This window comes from Saccopteryx bilineata, chromosome 6, assembly GCF_036850765.1.
Source record: "Saccopteryx bilineata isolate mSacBil1 chromosome 6, mSacBil1_pri_phased_curated, whole genome shotgun sequence".
Classification (NCBI taxonomy): Eukaryota; Metazoa; Chordata; class Mammalia; order Chiroptera; family Emballonuridae; genus Saccopteryx; species Saccopteryx bilineata.
The window spans coordinates 6,689,749-6,714,474 of NC_089495.1; the positions used below are offsets into that span (position 1 = coordinate 6,689,749).

The window sequence follows — 24,726 nt, forward strand, 5'->3', positions numbered from 1 at the left end:
ATATCTATGATCCCATGCTCAAACCAGCAAACTCATGCTCAAGCTGGTGAGCCTATGCTCAAGCCAGATGAGCCTGTGCTCAAACCGGCAACCTCAGGGTTTCAAATCTGGGTCCTCTGCATTCCAGATGACACTCTATCCACTGTGTCACCACCTGGTCAAGCAAGAATTTTAAAAAATGACAGAGCTCTGAGAATTATCTAACTCCATCAGAAAGAACAATATAAGAATGGGTACTTCAGAAGAAAAGGTGAGGGAGAAGGGAATGGAGAACCTACTCCAAAAATTAATTGATGAGAACTTCCCAAGCCCATGGAAAGAGTTAGATCCTCAAATCCAAGAAGCAAACAGAACATCTAGTTATCTCAACCTAAACAAGTGTTCTCTAAAGCATATTATAATAAAATTGTCAAAAATCAATGACAAAGAAAGAATCCTCAAGACAGCTAAGGAAAAGAAGAACATAATATATAAAGGAAGGCCCATTAGGTCATCATTAGGCTTCTCAGCAGAAACTCTATAAGCCAGAAGAGAGTGGACCCAAGGGGTTAATATCCAAAATATATAAAGAATTCACAAAGCTCAGCAACAAACAAGCAAACAACCCAATTAATAACTGGGGAAAGGGCTTGAATGGACACTTCTATCATAAAGACATACAAATGGCTAACAGATATATGAAAAGATATTCATCATCACTAGCTGTTAAAGAAATGCAAATCAAAACTATAGTGAGATACCACCTCACCTCTTAGATTGGCTATTATCAACAAGACAGGTAATAAGTATTGGAGAGGCTATGAAGAAAAAGGAACCCTCATTTACTGCTGGTGGGAATGTAAACTGGTGTAGCTACTATGGAAGAGAGTATGGTGGTTTTTCAAAAAATTAAGAATACAATTATCATATGACCCAGCAATCCTTCTATTGGGTAGCTACCCCAAAAAACTCAAAAACATTGCTACACAAAGGCACAAGCAGCTCCAGGTTCACCACAGCATCATTCACAGTGGCCAAGATATAGAAACAACCCAAGTGCCCTTCGATAGAGGATTGGATAAAGAAGATGTGGTACATATTTCTGATGGAATACTATTCAGTCATAACAAATCATGACATATTGCCATTTATGACAACATAGAAGGACCTTGAGAACATTATACTAAGTGAAATAAGTAAATCAGAAAAAGTTAGAACTATATGGTTTCACCCATAAGTGGGATATAAAAATGAGACTCATGGACAGAGATAAGAGTGAAGTGGTTACCAGGGGAAGGCGCTGGTGAGGAGGGGATGAGGGAGTCAAGAAAAGAAGGAGAAATATATGATGATGAAAAACGACTTGACTTTGAGTGATGGGTATACAACACAATCAACAGTTCAAATGCTGCAGAAAAGTTTACCTGAAACCTGTGTACTCTTATTGATCAGTGTCACCCCATTCAGTTTAATTTTTTAAATAAATTTAAAGAAAAAAGAAAGAAAAAGCTCTGGTTTCAGAGCTTAGAGTGTAACCTAAAGGAGGAAGTCCAATGTTCTCCTCATCTTGTTTTTTTATTTGAATACTTCAGACTTTGCCCATTTCTATGTCCCCTCATGACTCAGGTACCCAAACTGACCTCCTAGAGGAAGCAAACAAGTGAAATTATTTAAATCAGTCATGCCTTTCCCCAATTCTGTGCTTTGGGCCATGCTGTCCATGCTGCGTGGTATGTCCTGTCCCTTTTGTCATAAGGTGAAATCCATTTATTTAATAAGTGCCTGTTCAAATAGTACTCTTGTTGAAAGTTCCTCTGAATACACTGGAAGAAAAAATTTCTTCCTCCTTCATGTGAAATCATCTTACAGAGCTTTCATGTAACTCTATTGTAGAAATTAATACATCGAATTATATTTAGTTGTTGCCTTTTATACTTTCTCTAGGAGATTATGGGCTAGTTTATTTTTTTACCCAGCCAGCCAGCCAACCAGTCAGCCAGCTATCCATCCATCCATCCATCCATCCATCCATCCATCCATCGATTGATCCATCCATCCATCTATCCATCCGTCCGTCCATCCATCCATCCATCCATCCATCTATCCATCCATCCATTGATCCATCCATCAATCCATCCATCCATCCATCCATCCATCCATCCATCCATCCATCCATCCATCCAACATTTATTGAAGGTCTGCTATTCCTCAGGCACTCTGTTAGAAGTAGGAAGCAATTGTAAGGGCTGACTTTAGCTTTTAACAAGTTTATTATCAATATGAAAAGGCAACTTTTAAGTCAATTTTAACTTGCAAAATAAAGTAAATGCTGTGGTAGAAAACAGTCTGCAGAGAATACAATTAGAAAAAAGAACAACAACTCTGTGGCTCCGGAGGTGTCATGCTGGAGGCCACGGCCAGGCAGGTCCACATTGGATTCGGGCAAACAGTGGAAAAAGGAAAGCGTTTAATAGAGTCTCAGAAGGCGGAGTCTCGCCAAGTGGACCAGCAAACAGGCAGGGGCAAGTGAACAGCAAAACTGGCCCCTCACAGTGGTGGGCAGGCAATCTGCAATCTGCCATCCTCCCTGAGGGCCTGTACCCATAGCCTTACACAGACGATACACAGGTGGTGCTGCCACGTGTTCACACACTAATCTGGCAAAGTACAAGTGAGCAAGCCTAACACAGTTGTTTTCCCAACAGGAAGGTAGGAATTATTTTCAGGGAATTTCCCTGATTGAGGTAAACCATTCACTAGTTATTCAGAGTCTGATATACCATGAAAACTCAGTAAATGTAATTAAATACACTTTATGCTAAGGTACAGAGGCTCTTTTCTCCCACGAGCTTGATAATGGCCATAGGTAATGAAGGTATTTCAGAGACATGAAGAAGAAAATATAAATGACAGTACCGAGCATTTCCCTTCAACTGGATTCCAGAAGGAAAATGTCAGTTTTGCACGCTCTGAGCTCCAATAATAGAGACCAATAGTTGCATCCTAAGAAGTCTGCCATGGAGAGACTGGAGGCCAATGAGACTATGATGAAGCACAGGGGATGATGGTTCAAAGCTAGGGCAGCCTGGCCGCTGAGAGATGCTCACCTCCCTCCTCCGTGCCCCTCAGGGAGGAGACTGTGGTCCACGCATTGTATATCTGACTCACTCATTTCCCTAGAAAGCGCAAACTCGGTACGTGGGACCTGCTAGTGGGTGGTTCACCGTTTTCCTGCACCTCCAGCCTCACTGTCAACTCTCCTGGAGCCTCGCGCAGAGCCTGGGAACCCGGGGACTGCCCGTTGCCAGGTAACCACCTCCCGCGCTCGAGGTATCCAGGGGTCATAAACCGCTTCCGCCTCTCCACCTGACGCTCCAATCAGCGGCCAAGGCGGCCGTCACGTGGACGTCGGGGCGGGCCCAGGGGCGCCTGGAGCCGCGGTTGTTTTGTTTGGCCCCGCCCCCCGCCCGGGTCCCTCGGAACCGCGGCCAGGCCGCCCCGCCCCGGAGCCCGCGGCGCGCAGGAGGAGAGGCAGGCCGGGCCGGGCGGGGCCGGGCGGGGCCAGGCGGGGCGGTCTGCGCGGGGCTGGGCTTGCGCCGCCGCTGCCCCGGTTCAGCACCTTGCGCTGTTCGCCGCGGCTTCGCCCCGATTCTGCAGGTAAGGAGCCGGCGGGCAGCCTGGCGGCGGTGTCCGGATCGTGTGGCGCCGCGTGTGAGCGAGGGCCCCGCCGCGCGCGTCCTCCGGGCGTCTCGCCCGGGTCCCAGACACACACCTGCTTGTCCCCCGCGCAGCAGTCCCGGCGGCCCGCCGGGGGCGGCGGCTCCCTTCCAGGGGGTCCCGTCCCTGAGCACCTGTGTGTCTGGGCCACCTGCGTGGGAAGCCGGTCCTGATGCTCTGGTCGTCCCGGGAAAGCCGTCGGGAAGAAGGAGGTGTCCGGGGAAAAGACGGTGGTTCATGTTCAGGGGCAACCTGTAAGTCAGGTAAATCCTAACAAGACAGTATTTCCTGCCCTGGCCCCCCAAAATTCCAGACTCTTTGCTTGCAAATATTAAAAGGAACAAAAACTTAACCTGACCTTTTTTTTTTTTACCGTATTAATTAAAAGCAACGGATTTGAATGAATTTAGTGATTACTTAGATCATGCATCAAAAATAAGTCGCGCTTGTTTTTGTAACTTCCGTATATATTATCATGATTAATGGGATTCTTTAACAAGGTGTTGATACTACATTTCTCAGTCATCGTCTAAGGACTTCAGAAATATTTACTGTTCGCGGAAATTCATTTTTCGACCAGTTTCTATAACCAAAGTTCCAAGTCCTTGTCCAACATTATGAGCAACCTCGAGTAAGGAAAAACGTTTCTTTTTTCTTCAGAGTAAATTCCTTCGGCATCCCTATCCCACTTTCTTGTTCACAGATCTCCAGGGGAGAGATTGGTCCAAGGAGAGAGAATAAATAAAGGCCCTGTGACTGTCACAGACTGCAGCCTGGCCTTGGCGATTGGCTTGGGAGGGGCTGATGCTGGGTGCTGGGTGCCCCCAGCTCGGGCCTGTGGCAAAAGCTGTCTTATGCCCTGCTGAGCTTCTGCCCTGCTTGCCTAAGTGCAAGAAACAGGCATAGCTACACCTTACCTGAGTGAGCCCCGTCTGACTCCCGTTCCTGTCATTTGACCTAAAATTAAATAGAGTGATTAAGTGACAATGAATTCAACAAAATTTGGGGGGAACATACTTTAGTGGATTGCTTAGAGATTGATGTTGTGATGCCACTTTTAGGTGGTTGCATTGAGAGTTCCTGGGAAGTTCTCTAAACTGACTAAACCAGTGGCCTCTTTCAAAGGGTACACATGGAAAGATAAATCACATAGTGCTTAAGTGTGCTCCGCAAACTTCCAGTCTATATAATCTATATATAGAGAGATCTGATTTTCCCCTGTGTTGATATTAATAGAAATACTTAAAAAACTGTGGGTATCTCTGAAAAATACATATATATTTATTTAAAAGTTTTTAAATTTTTCTTTTTGTTTTTAATAATTATATACTGGCGTACTAAAAATTTCTGTGGCCCATTAGTCATATAATAATCCCATACATTAGAAAGACACAAATTAATTTAGATTAGAAAGAAATGTTTTTTGAATTCCTCTGATTGCAATAGAGGGACTACTATGGGTAGAGCGTTTGTGTTGCTTTCTATAGACTATCTTATAGCCCTTGGCCTGGGCATTAGATGAGGGAGGGGCAGTTCTTAAATTACCCAGAGAAAAGTAGGAATAGTTTTATATTTGTTGGTTTTGCCTTGATACTAGAAGTCCAACATGAATGGTTAGGTTGTCACTATCAATAAAGTATGTACAGATTCTCCATATTACCACATTTTATTTGCCTAAATTCTATAGTGAAGGCTAAAATGAAATTCAAACAATTTTGAAGGGTTCACATTTTCTTCCTATTTTCCAGTAATTATCTGGACCTGATATATGCAAGGAAGATAGCAGTTTATCAGATTACTGAATAACTAGTATACCCAGCCATTCGTGATAATGATGCATATGCAAGCATTACTGCTACTTTCTGCATTTGCCAAATTCACTCCTTTTGTATTTTGTACGTCTATTCCATTTAGCTCTGAGACATTAAAGTGAAGTTATGTAGCTTCCAGTGTGTTGTCAGGGCAGAGATTTGAGAAGGTTTTAATCCACAGAAATCGTATTAGGAGATGGGGAGAGATTTCTTATTTACTCTGACTCCTTCCTTTCTTTTCTTTCACATATACTAAACGAAGAGGTGGTTGGTACTTTTCAGTGTCCAGGTTTATGCTGTGATATATGATAACCACATGGACATGATTCTCTCTCTGTTGAGATTATTCCTTGGGGATCTGCGAGCAAGAAATGCAATAGGGATGCCTGAGAGAAATGCAGACATTCCCCAAAGAACAGACTCTGTACAGAAACAAAGCCTGAAGGAAAACTTTTCTTACTTGAGGTTACATAAAATGTTCAAGAGGGATGTGTAACAAAATGCATGTGTTTGAAAGTTCATATAGAAAATTCACCTAAAATATTAGTTAAAAAAGTGTTTTCCCACAACTTGTACAATTTTTTGATTTGCTTCTTAATTTAAGTTTTGCTGCGAAGGTTTTTTTGCGATTTTCTGGAGTCCAGTCATGTTAGAAATTCCTTATCCTAATGCACCCCAATGGGTACATAAGTGTATATAGCCATCATAGCTACAGTTGACTGTTAAGAATACAAGAAACAAGGAGCTTTCGGGAGTTGTATCTGAAGCCTAGGTTATGGTCACACTAGGTAACCTTTGGAAGTTGGATACATTTATTTACTAGACATTCTGTCAGGTTAGTACCAAATGCCATCTTAAGCAGTGTTATTCAAAGTGTGTCCTATCTAGACCAGCAACATCAACATCAGCATCTCTGTGAGCTTGTTTGAGATGCAGATTTTCAGGCCACACCCCTGCCAAGTCAGAATCTCTGAGGGAGGGCCCTGGAATCTGGGTTTTAACATGCCTCCAGAGACTCTTGTGAAGGTAGAGTTTGAGAAGTATCAATAAAAGCTTCACTCTGCCATTGGGCCTGATCTGCTCTTGAGTTGATAATGTCCCTGTCCAATGCCACTTTCGAAACTTTACTTGGGAGTACCATGAACTACTAAATAAATGTATTCACTTCTGGAAATATAATAGTCAATCCATTTCATAAACCTCTATGTTTCAATAGTAGCTTTCAATGTTAATTATATTAGTTCGTCTTTAGTGGGAATTTTATGTTTGCTAAGGAGATACTTTTTGACAGATGGTCTATCGAGGTACAGTAGCGACCTCTCTGATCTAGGCATCGGCCCTGCCTTAGCAGATACAACGTTTCAGGCCCTCTAGCAATGAATGCATGCATATATTAAAGACATTTGTGGATACAGTGACTTTATGTGGGCTATTTATTTTCATTTTAAAGCTTTCAAGCTTTATATTCCTTCGATTTCCTGTGCTGGTTTTTCTCAACCTGTCAACATAATTTTTAGCACCTTTTGCTCGGAACATGCAAATGTTAGTCTCAGTGACTGCCAAATAAATGGAAGTCCTGATTTTCACAGACAGATAAGCATAAGGCCCAGCCTGCTTACAGATCTCTTATATCAAATCCGACTTACAAGACAGGTCGATTAGAAGGGGGCAGGATGCTTGGGTTCACAGCTGCGTGACAGAGCTTCTCAGTCTTCCTTCATGACAAACGACCCTATTTACAAAAATAAGCCTGCGTAATTTTGCTGTGCTTTAGTATAGAAATAATCATATATCTTTTATGACAAATATTCACATATTTACATTGTAATGTCTCTCTTACGGGGGAATATATTTACTTCTAAATTCTTAGTTTTTGAGTGGACATGTGATTTTTCCCCTCTCTGGTTTTTTACATTTTTTTTTCTGACTTTCGGAATGTTCACACAGAAAGTATATGAATGACCCTGTTGTTCAAGAAAAGTAGATTAGGTCTTCTATCCAATTAAAAATCATTTCCAGATTACAGATTCTGTAATCCTCCAGGCACCTAGAGAAATCTAATTCCATAATTCCAATTGATATAATTTTCCTTTTGGTGGTTAAAGCAGAGGGATGTATGAAAGTTAGTGTGTAGACGAGTGATGGGATGCATTAGCTTTGCCCCATCTTTGAGTCAGTGTATTGGTCTTACATATAATGCCTGCATTCTGCCGATCAGGCTGAATTCACATTGGTATGAGTGGTTACTTGATGAGTCCAGACTCAAACAACCGTAATGACCATATTCTTTTCTATTTGCTCCCTAATCCAGGATTTTAACGTAGCTTAATACGGTGCTCGTTGTGACCTATTTTACAGTCTAAGCTCTTTAGAACATCACGATTTGACATCCGTTGGGAATGTCAAACCTCTTCCAACTGCATGAAAGGTCCACGTCAGAATGATAGAAATTGAGATTAATCTCCTTCAGTAGAAGTTGCCAGAGGCAGTTTTTCTGCTAATTTATCTTTACTATTGATGAATTAAGTAAGTAGTTCTGAAGCTTTATTGTGTATCTTAATCATCTGAGAATGATGTTAAAAAGTAGTTTCCAGACCCCAAGATTCTGACCCACTGGCTTGGGATGTGTTATCCAGGAATCTACATTTTAGCCAGTTTCTTAGTTAATTCTGATACAAGAAACCCAAGAGCCATATTTTGAGACGCCTGGATTTAAAATTTCAGTCATCCTTGATAACTATGATTCTACATAGCTCAGTGAGAATAGTGGTCATTTAGAATTATGGATAATAGAAGAAGAAGAAATCACTGATTTATAATCACTGTATACATCAAGTCAGATATTGTATGTATATGTTCATACATTTCTTTCTAGTTTTTAAAAATTCAACCTTGTTTATGGTATCTTTTAACATAATCTTTTTAATTTTATGATTATTTTTAAATTATAAAAATATTTTGAGTCAACTTCTCCCCAGATATGAATAAATAAATTGTGTCTATTAATCACCTTTATAAAACAAGAAATTTACCATACCTTTGTTTTCTTCTTTTACTAAATCTCCGTACTTGGAAAATAATCTGAGATTTTTTGGATTTCTATAACTAACTTTTATATTATTGTCTTGTTATTTCAATAATTACTCTTGATACTTGCGTTTTTGTGACTATATAACTTAGATATTCAGGTCTCTTTGCTTAATATCTTTTTTTAATTACACGAACTTTTATTAAAGTTGTTTGTTTTGATTAATTTTTCAATAGCCTGTAATTTGTATTTAAGTAATATTTAAGGAAGATAACATGGGTTAATTGTCTTCTAAATCCTTGCATTTGTGACAGGGTCTTTCTACCTGTTTGTTTCTGCTTCACATATGAATGATATTTTGGCTGCTTATAGAATACCAAGATCACAATAGTTCAGTTTAACATAGTTATTGTGTCACTGAGTTCTGGCATATTAAATATATAAGAAAATTCTACTTAAATGCTCTAAGGTTGTAAAAAAATAAAATAAAATAAATTACTCCCTGAATTCGCCTTACTATACTTAGGCATAGATCTTTCTTAAAAATATATTTTACTTGAAACAAGAGTACTACTTTCAGAGTCTTAACCGGGTCTACCTGATCACATGTATTATAAATATTTTTTTCCACTCTGTGGCTTGCTTTTGACTTTTCTAATGATGTCTTTTTTTATTTATTTATTCATTTTTAGAGAGGAGAGGGAGAGAGAGAGAGAGAGAGAGAGAGAGAGAGAGGAGAGAGACAGAGAGAGAGAAGGGGGGAGGAGCTGGAAGCATCAACTCCCATATGTGCCTTGACCAGGCAAGCCTAGGGTTTCGAACCGGCGACCTTAGCATTTCCAGGTCGACGCTTTATCCACTGCGCCACCACAGGTCAGGCTCTAATGTTGTCTTAATGAAAATAAATATGTAACTTTCATATAGTCCAATATGATTGGCAATCTTTTGTGTGCTTTCACTAAATCTTTTCCTACTCCAAAACCAAAATATTCTCATTAGTTTTCTTGGAAAGCTTTAATATTTTACCTTACATCTTTAGATTCCCAATCTCTCTGGTATTGGTGCTTTTTTGTATTATATAGATTGGTATTAAGATATTTATTTTTCCCATAAAGGTAATTTAGTTGACCAGCAAGCAATTATGGGAAGGTCTCTTCTGTTTCCAACTTACAGCATTATCAGCATCGTCCATCAGTTAACAACGTGTGTGGGACCTGTGCCGGCATCACGTGCTGCCCCGTTGGTCAGTTGTGGCATCCTTGCACCCCGATCCCAGACTTGATTGTTATAGCTTTGTAGTCAGGTGGTTCGCTGGTAGTGTAAACCTTCGGATTTATTCCTCTTCTTCAGGACTGCCTTGACTCACTCTTCTTGGCCACATGCATTTCCTTAATCGCAGACTTAGCTGGCCAGTTTACACATGGCACGCAAAACAGGCTGGGAATTGGATTGTGACAGCGTTGAGTCTGTAGACTTGAGGCCTCAGAGGACCTGTGAGGGATGTGGCATGAGTAGGCATCCATTGTGGACAGCCACGGCAGTGACGAAATTCCATGTTGGCAGATTTTGGACCCCCACATGCATCTCCGAAATCTGGTCCATCTCTGCCCCCTTCAGTTCGTTTCGGTAGACTTCAGTTTTTGCTCTTTTCCTGTTAGGAGATTATTTCGTTTTTGTGTCCATCTTCCTCATTTGCTTGTCCCTGACATTGTTTCTAAAAACACTTGTGGAATAAAAATAGTATTAATACTGTATCTCAAAGAAAGATCTAAATTGATGTGCTCTGGAATATATTGGCCAAGGGCAGTAAATGGGGTAGGCAACTCTGAGGGGAAAATAAAAAGATAAATGAAAGTGTCAAGTTAGGAAATATAATCCAGTTATACAGTATCTGTATGTGGACAAGTTTACTTGGGGGTTTTCCCCTTTAATTTTGTTAGTATTAGAAAGCACTGCTGTGGATTCTTAGCGTCTCATTTCTTTTTATTAAGATTATATGCCTGACAGCAGAAATGAGCAGTTTAGTGTTTTGTGGCAGCAAAATTTGCTCATTAGCATAATTAGCATAAAAGAAACATTGTCAGCTTCCTAGAAATCTCCCCATGGCTTCTTACTACTTCCTGGTCTGCCAAGAAAACTCGTAGCTACTAATGGCGTAGATTAATACTGCTTGTTTTTAAACTTCTATAAATGGAATCGTGTAATATGTATCATTTTATACTTGACTTTCAGGGATCATTACATTCTAGGATTCATCCATTTTGTGTGTATAGCTCACTTTAATTATTACATAGTGCCCCACATGTATGATTGTACTACAACGTTTATCTCTTACACCAGGGACTCTGTCCTTAGGGGAAACTGGTGTGTCCCCCCTTCCAGCACCCTTGTGGCAGCCAAACCTCACTTTGGATCTGTGGTGGTACTCAGTGGTGTCAGTGAGATAGCTCTACATTAATAAGGAAGGGCCTGACCAGGCGGTGGCGCAGTGGATGGAGCGTCAGACTGGGATGCGGAAGGAAGGGAAGCTGAGGGGATCAGACGCTGAGCATGATAAACTCGGGAAGAGGGAATCAAATAGGCAGCTCAGTAGAGCTGGGACGCCGCCTCAGTGGGATATTACAGCATTCCATTGACTAGGAGGCTATAGCCTGTACAGTCTGGACACCCCAGGGGATTGCAGCCTTGCCCAGCAAAAGGGGTGAACACCCCCCACCCCCAGGTAGGGAGGAAGCACCAGTTTTTCATTCTTCCCCAGGTACAACCTGTCCATTCCCACACTATGGGTGGAAGGAATAAAAGCAGCAGAAGGGATTCCTCCGCTGGGCGCCTGCGCAGTGGGAGCCAACATGAGCACCATCGCCTAGGAATCTGATTGGTTGGGGTGAGGTACCAATAGAAACCCAGGAAAGATTAAGATGCTGACTAGTTGGTTTGAAGAAAAGCTAGTCTTTCCTAGCTCAAGATAATAAAAACCCAGCAAAGAAGCACGTTCTTTTTCTCCTCTCTCACTTGGAGACGCCCAAGCGCCCTGTCCTTTGTCCTTTTGCGCACTCTACACCAGTGGTCCCCAACCTTTTTTGGGCCATGGACTGGTTTAATGTCAGAAAATATTTTCAAGGACCAGCCTTTAGGTTGGGACAGATAAATGTATCACGTGACCAAGACAAGCGTCAAGAGAGTCTTAGATGGATGTAACAGAGGAAATCTGGTCATTTTTTAAAAATAAAACATCATTCAGACAAATATAAATAAAATGGAAATAATGTAAGTTATTTATTCTTTCTCTGTGGACCGGTACCAAATAGCCCATGAACCGGTACCGGTCTGCGACCCGGGGGTTGGGGACAGCTGCTCTACACCAACCAGGCAGTTTAAAGGCCGCCTGGGGCCCAGGAGCGTCCTGGACCTCGGCACAGCACCTTTGCTGGCCAGATGCGGCCAGGGACAGACTGGACTGCACCATGACAATGTCTGGACACTAATTTCTGCATGGGGCCTGATGAAGAAAGACTAGGGTGGACATTTTCCATGCGGGGCAGATGGGAACAGGACACTGGGAACCCGTGGGTGGCCTTCCATTTCAACCCCGATGCATCTTACCGGGAAAGCCCCACTCCACTCACAGGAGCTCCGTGGCATGTGTTCCCTGCGACCCCGTGGAAGAACACCGTTCCCACCGTCAGGCAGCCGCAGGACAGAACGTGCACTTCCTGAAACCGTGGGGCTCTGCGCCGAGCTGTGGTACAGGATGGCGCCTCCGATGTCTTCCTGCCCACCACCCCCACCCCAGGGTGGTCGGCTCCTCCTTCCCCCTCTCACTTTTCTGCCTCTCCCCAGGGGCAGTGGAGTTTCTCTTACTCACACCGTCGTCCCTGGGAGTGCAGGAGTTTGTTTCCTCTCCCCGAGTGGAGTGGGGATGTTGCTTCATTGGAGAGGAGGCCCCGGCAGCTCTCCGGAGTTTCAGACCTGTCCCCTCTCAGTGGCCACTGACTTTCCACACGTCCTAGCCGAGCCGCAAAGGCAGAGTGCCGCAGGTGTCCCAGTCTTCCTCCTCACCACCGGGGAGGGCTGTGGAGACACTCCGAGAGGTGAGTGCGACTCACCTTGCCTCCGGGGCCTCCCTTTATTCTCCATTGACGCTCTGGCCCGTCCTGGCCTGTGGGAATCAGTGGCAGTTTTGTCTGGTTTTGTTCCCACCCTCTTTACCGGCTGTCACCACTCTCTCCCCTGCCCTGTCCTGGTGAAACTGCTCCTGTGTCCTGTCCCTTCATGGACGTGCTCTTTACTCTTCGGAATTCCCTTGATTGCCTTGCAACCTGACAGCTCAATGTTCTCTTCCTCCAGAGAGAGCTTACTTTTGCTCTTGAAGAAAGAGCATTAACATAGGGAAGATCACCTTAATCTAATCACCGAATGAGTTTATTTAAAGCTGACCTCCGGTCTTTGTAAGGGATGGTCCATTTCTACTTCCTCTTTCGTCTTACAATGCTGACGCGGATGGTTCTCGCTGAAAGGACGCCGTTATTAGATCGTTGTAAAGCCAGGCGCCACGGCCAGGGCCACCACTATAGCAGCCTGGCCCATGCAGGTTCGCATTGGATTCGGACAGTCGGTAAAGAAACAACAGAGCCAAAAACTGATGGGCTGTCATCTTTAATCCTAGCTTGCACCCTGCAGGCAAATAAAAATACACACTGGGCTCCAAAACCCAGTCACATTCAGTGCTCACAAAGCTACTGACTTATCCGAGTTTCCTAGAATCAAAGGTTTCTAGCTCACCAGCCTTATTCTTCTCAGTTCCCCATCTCCTTCCTTATCCCAGATACAAACTCTACACAAACTGGCATCTCACTCAGCACTCCGCCATCTTGGCTGCTTCCCCTGGCCTACTCCACATGGCCTCCTTCTGCTCTCTGCTCTGCTCTCTCCTCTAATGATAATCTCAGGAACCAAGAGTGTAAGCTCCTATTCTGCCCCCATTTTATAGTGTAGATTCATAACCTTTAATCCAATATACAAAATAGGGAAGTCTCTAATACAAAGTCACTTCTCTGAGGCATGATTGGATTGCACCGCCCCACATCAAAAAGGGTAGGAAAGGCTTAATCCCAAAACCAAGCCCAGGCTACAAGGATTCTGCCTGCCTTTAGCCCACCCCAACACACATTAATATCACCTGGGCGACGGCCTCCTCATGGGCAGTGTAATCTTTAACAAAGTGAGCATAATACATTTTATCTGCCCAACAATCATTTTTCCCTTGGCAGCGTCTGACTTCCATTTTCTCCCCCTCCAGCCCTGTGAGATTACCAAAAGCTCTACAGAGCTTTTTAGTATTTCAACCACTAGTTTTGTTTTGTTTTTTAGGCAAATCCTGTTGGGGAAAATGGAGCACCTCCTGCTTCCCTCCCCCACCAATCGCCGTCCTCACAGAAAAAGTGCTCGACTCTGGACTTCTTCGGGACTCCCCTTCTTAGTCTGAGATTTCACACATTTTCACCCACCTTCCCTGCTTGTCCTCAGTGGGGGCACTGGCACATTTATACTCATCTGCTGGTGCAGGAAGCCAGGGCCTTACAAATAACAAGCTTTTAAAAATACGGAATCATTCTGACTTTGAAGCACGCTTATTAAACCGTATGTCTGCTCTCCGACTCAGACTTCCTTCTGACATTTTTATGTAGGATTTTAGTCTAGGTTCGGTGGATGAACCCCCCAAATTGTGGCGCTCTAATGCTCTTGACAGCTGCCTCCCGCTACTCTTGATTCCTTCAGAGGAGTCTCTATTCATAGTAAGAGTGGGCAGACTGGTGACCCCAGATCTGTAGCAGCTTGTGCGACATCTCCAGCGGGAGGAACACGGACACTTCCTGAGTCTCTTTCACAATCCTGCCCTCTCCCCTGACCCTTTCAACCGTGGTTCTAGACAGGTCACATGCAGGTGTGGGGAAGAGAAGGATCTTGAGCAATGGCGTGTATTTTATACTCCATTCTCCTCTGACTGCACAAGCAGTGGCCTGTGCTTGTTTTGCATGCTTATTCTAGTTTGTTAGGAAGTTTCTGTAAGTGCCATGGCTGTGGTAAACGATAACAGAGAAGACAGGGCTGACCAAGAGAGCAGCTGCAGGTGGTGCCACTGTAAGAAGACACACCTGGAGAGGGTGAGCTTAGAGGAAAGGGTAAGCTGCGAGTGCCGACATGGCAGAGGATGAAGCCACTATCTCAGTGTGAGATAACAAGCAAAACTGGGTGGAAAAAAATCCAAATGTTGAATCAAGGCAGATTCATAACCGAGACCAAGATTCAGATTACAGGCCAAACATCATTTCACTATGTTTGGGATTTTAAACATGCACGAGTGAAAAACATTATCAAGTTTAGGCAGAAGAGAGCAGAGGTGAACGTTTCAGGATCTGATACAAATAGGTTCACATGAAATCTCAACTGGAGACTTTTAGTACTTTCCACTCCTGGCCAGCACTACCCACCTGGGTCTTGATTTTAGATCCTGAATTTATGGAAAGAGGTTGATGACTGCAGAGACAACCAGCTTCTCAGAGTAAGAGCAGGGTTTTACTTTATTTGCTTAAAATTTCCATACCCCGAGGTAGTCCTGACTATCCTAACAAAGAATTAGAAAGCATTTCTAAGAAGGGTGAGGGATAACAAAATGGAAACATTGCCAGTTTATGAATGGGTCCCCTGAGATGTGCTGATACATTTTCCTCTTGTGAAAAGAAAGACTCATTATAAATATTTTTCAAATTGCTAGAGACAAAATATAAAATAAATAAATAAATAAAAAACAACTGTGAAATAACTTAAGTCTTTATATAAATAAATATCTTTCTATATTTAGATAATTTAAATATCCCGTCTTCTTTAACTCTTCTTGTACATGACATAGATTGTCATAGCACTATACACTTTATAAGTCTTGCTTGATTCCTGTAGCCATTAGATTCCGATTTCCTAATGCAGGTACAGTGAAATTGTTGAGTTGATTGACAGTCTCCGTGGATTGCGCATGTCTTCCTGACTCAGGAATGCTGGTTCTCATTAGGACTAGCGGCGACATATCTGCTAGCTATTCACACAAAAACACTCGTCGCAGACCGTTCCAAAACTCAGCAAAATGTACCGATGAGCATTTACTATGCCTGCGAGTGTAAGCCTAGGGTTTTCCTTACAGGTTTGCTTTGCTGCATGGTGCTGCTTCTCCCTAGAGGTCTGTGACTTGGCAGTGGCGGCTCTGCTCCTTGTGTCTGTCATCCTCCTTGGACCAGTGAGGTAGCCATGGGTTGTCCTTCTCACGGTGATGACAGAGGCACAGGGTGGGAAGGGAAACAAGTGTGTAGCCAGGGCTTGAACCTGGGACACTCTGACTTCTGCCCACATGTCACTAGGCAAAACAATTCGTGCGACAAGTCCAAAGACAACAGGCAGGGACAGTCTGCCCCCGATGAGGTCATGACAAACATACAGGTGCAGAGAGAGATATGAAAAGGCCAGGACCAACAATCAGACCATGTTTGGATAGTAATGTTTTCTGACATCGCAAAACATTTTACTTTACTATCTTATTTATTTTCTGTATCATGATGACATTCAGCCTTTGAGTATTGTCCTTTCCTTCCATCACTGATCTTAATAGGTGAGGGCGTGGAATAGGTGCCACCATGACTGTCCTTCCTGTCTCAGTCATTGCTGAGTAATCGTGACAGGTTTCTCCGCTGATGAGGTCAGCTCAAGGGCCCAGCCGCACTGCACCCAGCTGTCCCCAGTGAGGAGAGCGGGACTTTAAACTGTGTGCCGTTCTCACAGTAAATGAGCCGGGTCTGTCACTGTCACTTTGTCCAAATGCCAGGAGGACAGCCAGGAGGGAGGTCTTTCTCTGCAGGACAGTATCTCACCTGAGATCATGTGATGTGAGATATTCTGCTTTCGTTACTTCTTGCAAATATGGTAACTAGTGTTCATGGAAAAATACCAGGAACTAAAACAGAGGACCTGATGTGTGCCCTATAGGCAAGGTATTCACGTTAACTACATTGAGTTTGCAGTGGTATAACAAATACATACTCAGTGCCTGGGAAATTATAAAATAATTTTACCCATTCAAGTTTGCATATTTTTACCCTTCTAAAAACAATTTTTTAGGTGATTTGGTTAGCCACTTCCCTACAAGGAGTTGTGAGTGGGTCCATCTCCTGTCACGTGGACCTGTTTCGTCAGACCCTTCCCAGGTTTCAGTACTAGGAACCTTCAGCTCACGTGAACTGACTCTTATTGCCGGTCTCCTCTGGTACGTATGCGTCACTTCACTCCACAGACCCTTGGTATCTTCTGGACAAACATGGCGGAGCCGTGGTCCTTTGCCTTGGGGAACTCACAATTTAGATCTCCACAGTAATCACTGTCCAGTGTAAACACAAGTAATTCAAAGGCAAACAGATGAGGGATTGGGTGCATTTGAAAAATGCTTCAAAGAAGATGGATATTTAAGTTGGGTCTTGTGAGCCCCTAAATATGGAAGAGTTTGATGTTCCCAGAAGAACGGGGAGGGGGGCCGTTAAGGCAAAAGCATTAGAAATTTCAAGGCACAACGTCATGACAGTATAGCACACATTTAGGAATTGCAATGAAAGTAAGGAGTAAACTCTTCTATTTATGAGTTTATACAACACACGAGGGGCTTCCCCAAAATGGTGGCACTGGGGAGGGAGAAATGGCCTTTTGAAGAGACTTGTTGAAAGCAGATTGTTAACAACCCTGTGATCTAGAGGGAAGGAGAGGCCAAGGGGATGAAGGAATCAGAGGTGGCTGGATGTGCATCTCCTGGCTTACTGCCTGGAGTATAATGCTAGTCTCTGAAACGGGACCTGGAGGAGAAAGAAGAGGATGTGTGGGAGTGCGGGAAAGGGGAACGGCACTCGAAGAGACAAGCTGCGCTACACCTGTCCATATTAGGGTTCCAGGTAAATGGCTGAGGGATGTATCAGTTCAGGGGGTGGTGCAGAATGGAGTTTGAGAACTTGGCTTCGAGTGTATTAGAAGACAGACTGGAAGCACTGAAATAGTGGTGGTTAGAGTTGCTGAGCAGCTGCTAGAGAGAAATTCAAGGCTGGGTGAAAAAGCTTAATGCAGGACCTGGACATAGAATTGTAGCTCAAAGTAAGGTAAACAATAGACAAAAGAGACGACAATGAGTTGGGGGGCAAGTCTTAGAGGGTGGGACAATGAGAGGATTCCATTTTGGAGCATTCGGCCAGGATAAAGGGCTCTGTGGGAGCTCATAGAACAGGACAGAATGCCTGGTCCAGTGTCAGGGAAGTCGCCAAGATGAAAACAAATTAAGCAAGAGGTTGTATCAATCCTGGAACTTCCTGTGGAAGGCTTCAAGCAGATATGATTGAAAATGTTTCTAGAGAGAAAGGAAGAATAATTATGGAACAGTGCCAAGTTCCATTTGATAAGTTTTTAGAGTAACCATAGGGCTGTTCTCAATCAGCTACAGGTACATTTGTGTGTCATCTAAGTGTATCTTTCTACGTCAGAACAAAAGCTGTCTTGTGTTTAGGGGATGAAAAATGAAACATTCAAATCACTCAGATTGTTTTCTTTTTCTTTCTGCCCCCTCCTTCCCTCCTTCCCTTCTTCCCTCCTTCTCTCCTTCTCTCCTTCTCTCTTTCCCTCTTTTTCTCTTTTTCTCCTTCCCTCCTTCCCTCTTTCTGTCCTTCCTCCCTCCTTTCCTTCCTTCCTTTTTCTGCACTGAGTTATAGGGTTTAATGAATTTGGCCAGGAACGGATCGCTGGGAACCTGTTAATGCTGGGTGGCTCACCTAAACTTTAGAGGGGATATTTCAAAGCTCAGATAGTCTCCTGCTACTCTAAGAAATCTCTTACTTAGCAGCTAGTAAACAACTTCTAGAAGTGAGTAAACTACAATGAAGCCCAGTGCCACTGGGATCCCTGTTGAATGCATTAGCACTCCGTTCGGTCACCTGCTGACCGTGAACTTGGGGGCACTGAGGTTCACAGGGAGCTGAGCTGGAAGCAGATGGAAATACCGGATTGCCCTTGTCATTGTACAGCTTGTCACCTAGAAGCTTTCTTCCAGCTGTATGTCAAACTCCTAAGTTTGGAAATGAAACTAATTTACTGCTTCCTGTTGTTATGTGTGTGTGTTTCTGAATTCCTTACTGCTAATGTGGTAACTTCTAGAAATTCGCCTGTTACCTTGCAAAGGTTAAATCTAAGATGTGTTTTAGAATGAAAATGGAGTAAACTATTTGATATAGCATTCTCTGGAACTGTACAATAACATAATTTTTGTTTTATTTATTTTTTCTTAGTTGAATATATGCTTCCATTTTCTAGTTTAGCTTTTTTTTTTTTTTTTACAGATACTGTTATTTGTAGATTATTAAAACTGTTTCAGCTGATGTGTGTGTGGAAGTCTAGCTCCTTGTCCTGGACAACATTTTTCAAGGCAGACTTGGTAGAGCTCCTCCGTTGAAACACGCTGTTGTTACTTCAGGTGCTGATTTGCGAGGCTGAGCTTCCCGTTGCCTTGGTTAAAGTAGAGAGAGTCTATGGCTTGGATGACTTACATTTCAAGTTGGTTTGAGCAAGATGACTGGTATGAAGGACTGCAAAGAGTAAGCTACATTTATGTTGTAATTACAGTTTTCTGTGTTGCTTCTGTCTTATTTCTCATGTGGCTGCAGTACTGTGTCATTTATATTGCAGACGTTTTTGCGTTGCGAAGTTCTGAGGGTAAAAAGGTACTATCTGATGGACTTAAAAGCAGAGGTACGAAGATAATGGACTCAGATACTCATAATTATACATTGAAGGAAAGGTATTTTTTTTCTATCCTGGTTTTAGATGCATTTATAGCATTTTCAGATTGACTTTAGGCTTTAAATATTTATACAAAGTGGGGCAAAAGTAGGTAAACAGTTGTAAGTACGTGAAACAGCTTATCTTGTGTTATTATTTGGTAATTATTGTATTATTTTTATATAAACAACTGTAATATATTTTTGCCCCGCCCTGCATAAACTGAAATTCTAATGAGATTAATGTATAAAAATACCAGTCTTTTTAATGAAGTAATATTTGTTAAGTGAGAGGAGGAGAAATAGTGAGGCAGACTCCTGCATGTACCTCCACCAGGATCCACTCGGCCGTCCCTGCCTAGAGCTGATGGGCGGAGGCTCACAACTGAATTCTTTTTAGTACCTGAGGCAGAGGCTCCTTGGAACCATCCTGAGCGCCCTGGCCAATGTGCTTGAATTAATAGAGCCATGGCTGGGGGAGAGGAAGACAGAGAGAGAGAGAGAGAAGGGGGAGGGGAAGAAGCAGATGGTTGCTTCTCCTGTGTGCCCTGACTGGGAATCGAACCCGGGACTTCCGTGTGCCGAGTCAGTGCTCTACTAGTAAGCCAAGAAGCCAGGGCCCAATGAAGTCATTTTACATAAAGAAAATTATTTAATGAAATAGATGTGTATAATAATACAATATATTATAACAATATTTTAAAAGAAAACACAAACATTTTCCATTCGATAAATTTTTAGTCAATTAGGATTTACAGTGTTACTATGGCAATGTTGGCATAGTATATTGAAATAGCTATTCTGATCTATTATCACAGTAGTACAAAACTGCTATTTAAAAATGCACCTTATCAAAATGGATTTAGTTTAGAATATATATGATTTCTCTTTGACTATTACTACCTTTTTAATGGGCAAACTCTAAGTAATTTAAATGAAGGTAATTTGTGGATTTTTCTTTTCTTTAATGAGTGGAACAAAAGAGTCAGATTGTCTTCCTGTGGTGTTCAGTCGCTTTTTCTCATTGTTGTTTGAGGGCATGCGTGGGCTGCTTCAGACAGGCGCTGCTGAATTTATCCCTCCTTCCTTCACCAGGCTCCCGTTCTAGTCACGTTAATCCAGGACAGTTTCCCAGGACCCAGTTCTCAGTGGTCACTCGCATTGTAAATCCTCAGCGATTTAAAGCCTCTCGCCTCTTTCTTGGATTTCTTTTCCCTCCATCTGTGAATCAAGCTGGTAAACAGCCCTGGAGCCAGTGAATGTCTAGCTCTGGAGAAAACCCCTCATTTTGCGAACCCTGAAGCATTGGCAGGAAGGAGGTGGGAGTTAGTGGGTGGCTGTCCATCCTGAAGCCCAGTCTACCCCACGACGATGAAGTGTCCCAGCTTGTGGGTTGAATAGCAGCTCTGCATCCCACCGCGCACACGCACTCACCCACTCACACACTCACACTGCGGTGCCACACCCTTTGTGCACGTTTTAAATGCAGTAAGTGCCCTTCTGACGCTGAAGCAGGAGGCTTTGTGTGAAGTACAGTCCATACAGTCCTCAGTGGAGGGGATGGGGATGATGGTCCAATTTAGGGGAAGGTGTGACTGACGCTTTCTTACTAAAATTCTGTGTTCCTCTACAGTGACTTTGGGGCAGCTCATGGAAATTATGAGGGTTCAAAATCCTTCCCTTGACCATAACTCCAATCTGCCCTTTATTAATACTATTGACCTTTACGAACGAATTTACTGGTTCTGAATCACGTTATAATAATAGCTACTCTAGACATTGTTTATCTTCAAATTACCATATTTTCATCATGAGTTTGAGCTTCTTCTGGTCAAGTTTTGATCAGCTCTTATATAGATTTAGATGAGGAAGAAAGAGTCTATTCTAAGTAATGGCCATGTTTATACAACTATAATTTAAATTTTATTGTGATCATTCCATATCATAATACTGTTACACTTTCAAATAATCTAATGAAAATATGCACATCAAGCAAAGCATCTTCACTGTAATTGTGTGTGTGTGTTGGAAACAAAACTGTGTATTTAAGCTAAAAGACATTTCTGTAAGGGCTCTAGTTGTCATGCTACTGACACTGTCGGTTACATGTGGGGTGACAGGATGCTCAGCCTTTCTTCCTGAATCTTTTGTAAATCTGCATTATTCAGTGAACTTCATGGTCTAGTATTTCATCCTTAAAGTATATATGTTGTTTCTGGTCAAAAAATACATACATTCTGAAGCAACAAATCTTTAAAATGGACATGAAAATTTTTAAGTTCACATGAAAAATTAAACATAAAGTAAGGTTAGAAAAGTACATATAGGCCCCAGCTGGTGGCTTAGTAGATAGAGTGTTGGTCCAGCATATGGATATCTTGGGTTTGATTTCTGGTCAGGGCACACAGGAGAAGTGACATCTACTTCTCCCTCCCTTCCCCTTCTCTCCCTCTTCCTGTCCTATAGCTAGTGGCTCAATTAGTATTAGCATTGGCCCCGGGTACTGAGCATAGCACAGTTGATCTGAGCACACTAGCCTCAGGTGCTAAAAATAGCTCAGTACTCAAGCATCAGTCCTAGATGAGGTTGCTACATGGATCCCAGTTGGGGCACATGTGGGAGTTTGCCTCACTAGCTGCCCTTCCCTCACTTAAAAAAAAAAGACATACAATAATGATCTGAAATACATAATTACCTGTCACCTAAGTGAAAGTCTATTTACTTACCTATATATGTGACATGTTATAGTATGAATGTTTAATATAAATATGTATATATATATTTTGAAATGGACCTCAGTCAAACATTTCTACTTTCAGTAATGTAGGGTCACTAATTGTGGAGCAATCTGTGCTGACTACAAGGATAACAGAAGCTCCTGGACATTTCTCATGGTCTTCCCAGCCACTCTGGAGATCACTCCATCCAGGCCACATAGTATATTCATACATACAGGTTTTAATACGTTTGAAAAGTAATATAGGTGTTTCAAATACCTGTACTACCAGACTAAATACATAATTCATGTTTATATGTGTAATAGTATTCATATTTAATAATGGATGATTTTTAAATATTAATTAAAAATGTTAGATTTTTATAATAAAATGCCATTTTTTGTCCTATTTATTATTTTAATGGCTAGTTTGGACAAGTTATTTGACTCTGAATTTAAAAAGGATTTATGTTGTTGCACTGTAAGATTTAAAAGGCATACCACATGATATGACAAAATCAAAATGTTCACATTACCCAAATATGAAAAATAAAGGTAGTAAATCAGGACATACTGAGAGTTAATATAAAAAATGTATTGGCATGGATTTCAAAGTAATTTGTTTGTTTTTAATAAATAAAACAGTTAGCAAGGGGACTTCTAGTTTCTAATTGGGCATGTAAGGAGCTTAGAAGTCTTCTCACTAGCCTAAAATAGTAAGAAACTGAATGAACCGAAAAATAAACAATTCTTCTTAGATCCATGAGAGAGGTGAGGTCACAAGGCCCCCTGCTGCCCTTAAAGGTAGAGAGCCAGCCAGGCAGATGCAGGGAATCCCAGCATGCCTGAGTGTCGGGAGCCAATCAACAACTGCTGGCTGACAAGGTCACAGCAGAGAAGACCAATGGCTGCGGGTTGACGAAGTCACAGCAGAGAAGACCAATGGCTGCGGGTTGACGAAGTCACAGCAGAGAAGACCAATGGCTGCGGGTTGACGAAGTCACCCAAAGGAGAGACACAACGATACTTCCCCCTTTGACTTTTTGAATTAATCTGGCCTTATATCCCCCCTTTTCTGGGTGTGTGCTATTATTTGTGGCACAGGGATAATAGTACCGTGCTTTCCCTGTAGATTCGTAGTAATTTCTTTGGAAATGAGACAGAGGATGTGAGTTCCACAGAAAAGCCTGTAAGCCCCTTGAACTGGGCTCATAGACATAAGAGGCTGGCTATGATATCCCTCGTAAAGGGTTAAGTTTGTAGGAGAATTCCTTCTTAATCATGTTAGAAAGAATAGATTGTGACTTGTGAATGGGAAGGAGGCAGTGGCTGTGCACAGAGCACCTCTCGGCCTTCACTTAATTCAACATTTTTCCTCCCTAGCCTTTTCATGTGATAGAGTAGAGAAACATTCCTTTCTTCTTGATTATTTGATCTGCAGATAGTGGTACACTCTGAGAAGAATAGAATTAGAACTTAACTAGTGTTTAAATATAATAAATAAGTAATATTTGACTAGACAATAGTATCTTAGATAAGGTGTAGTAGGATGGCCCATTGTGTGGCCTGGGATGAGAGCGCAGTCGGCAAGAAAAGAATGTTTTGCTAAGAGAATTGTCTTTTGACTAAAGGCAATTGCTAGGCTTTCTCAATGAGATGTTCTCATAAGATTTATATACTTTCCAAAATTCTTTAATAATGAGAAAAATGTAGGGAAATCCATAGAAGTAATAACAATTAATGTCTTATGTTGCTACTAGGCTATCTTGCAAGTGCACTCTGTATATCTTTGGGTGAAAGCTATTCTTAATGTTATGTCAATTTCTTCATAGGCAAGCCTTTTGGAATCTTGTGAGAAAAAGTAGGACACTGCTTAAACTCAAAGCCATTTGCCTGAGCAAGCGGTGGTCCATTGTTAGTCCTTAATAATCTCGTCTGCTAATCTCTCTCTGCCCCTTAACTCACAACAGCAGTAAAGTTAGTTAACTATTAGTACTAATACCTTAAAAGCTTTTACCGATGTTGTTATCACTATTCAAGTTATTTTGTACTTTGAATGATTTGCTACCTGGTTTGTAATTTATAGAAATAAATTAACTGTTATCCGGAAACATGTAAACATAGTGAAACAGAAGCAATGATTAACACCATGTAATTGTAACTCAGTGTGTGTGTATAAAAAGGGAGCTATACTAGCATTGAGCAGAGATGCCTGGCAGTAAATGCTAACCAGAGAATAAAGAGAAAGAAAAGAATTCGGCTCTCTCACTTGATTTCACCGACGCCGTCGTCTCCTCCTGTGGGACCCCTGGATCCCCCCGGGGGCCGGACCCCGGCACCTGAGCAGAAGAACACCAGGTGAGTCCTCTGCGGGACTGGACGGAGCAGAGGAGCAAGCCTGACAGTTAACAGCTCTGGGGAGGCCCCATGCTGCTGCTGGAATCACTGGTGAGATTCACAGCCCACAGGCACAGACTCACTGGAGGACAGAGCCCTAGGCACAGCACTGAGAACGCTTCCTCTCCCGCGCACCCTGCCAGCGCAGGACTCCAGCCTGTTTACCCACGCACGTCTCCTTCCAACAGAAAGTCACTGGGCTAACACACAGGCACAGACTCACTGGAGGAC

General features: G+C 42.5%; 1 protein-coding gene across 9 annotated transcripts in view; it reads left to right on the plus strand.

Moving 5' to 3' along the window:
* Positions 1-3,581: 3,581 nt before the first annotated feature.
* Positions 3,582-24,726, plus strand: part of WDR17 (WD repeat domain 17) — a 92,259-nt gene continuing 71,114 nt past the window's right edge. For 6 of the 9 annotated variants that reach the window (XM_066236030.1, XM_066236032.1, XM_066236033.1 and 3 more), the window contains exons 1-2: positions 3,582-3,636; positions 19,079-19,199. In XM_066236030.1, coding sequence (XP_066092127.1) covers positions 19,134-19,199 — 66 coding nt within the window. In that variant the 5' untranslated portion in view covers positions 3,582-3,636; positions 19,079-19,133. Of the gene's footprint in view, positions 3,637-3,685; positions 3,960-19,078; positions 19,200-24,726 lie in introns of those variants that run through there. The other 3 variants (XM_066236031.1, XM_066236035.1, XM_066236036.1) reach the window with 3 other exon arrangements.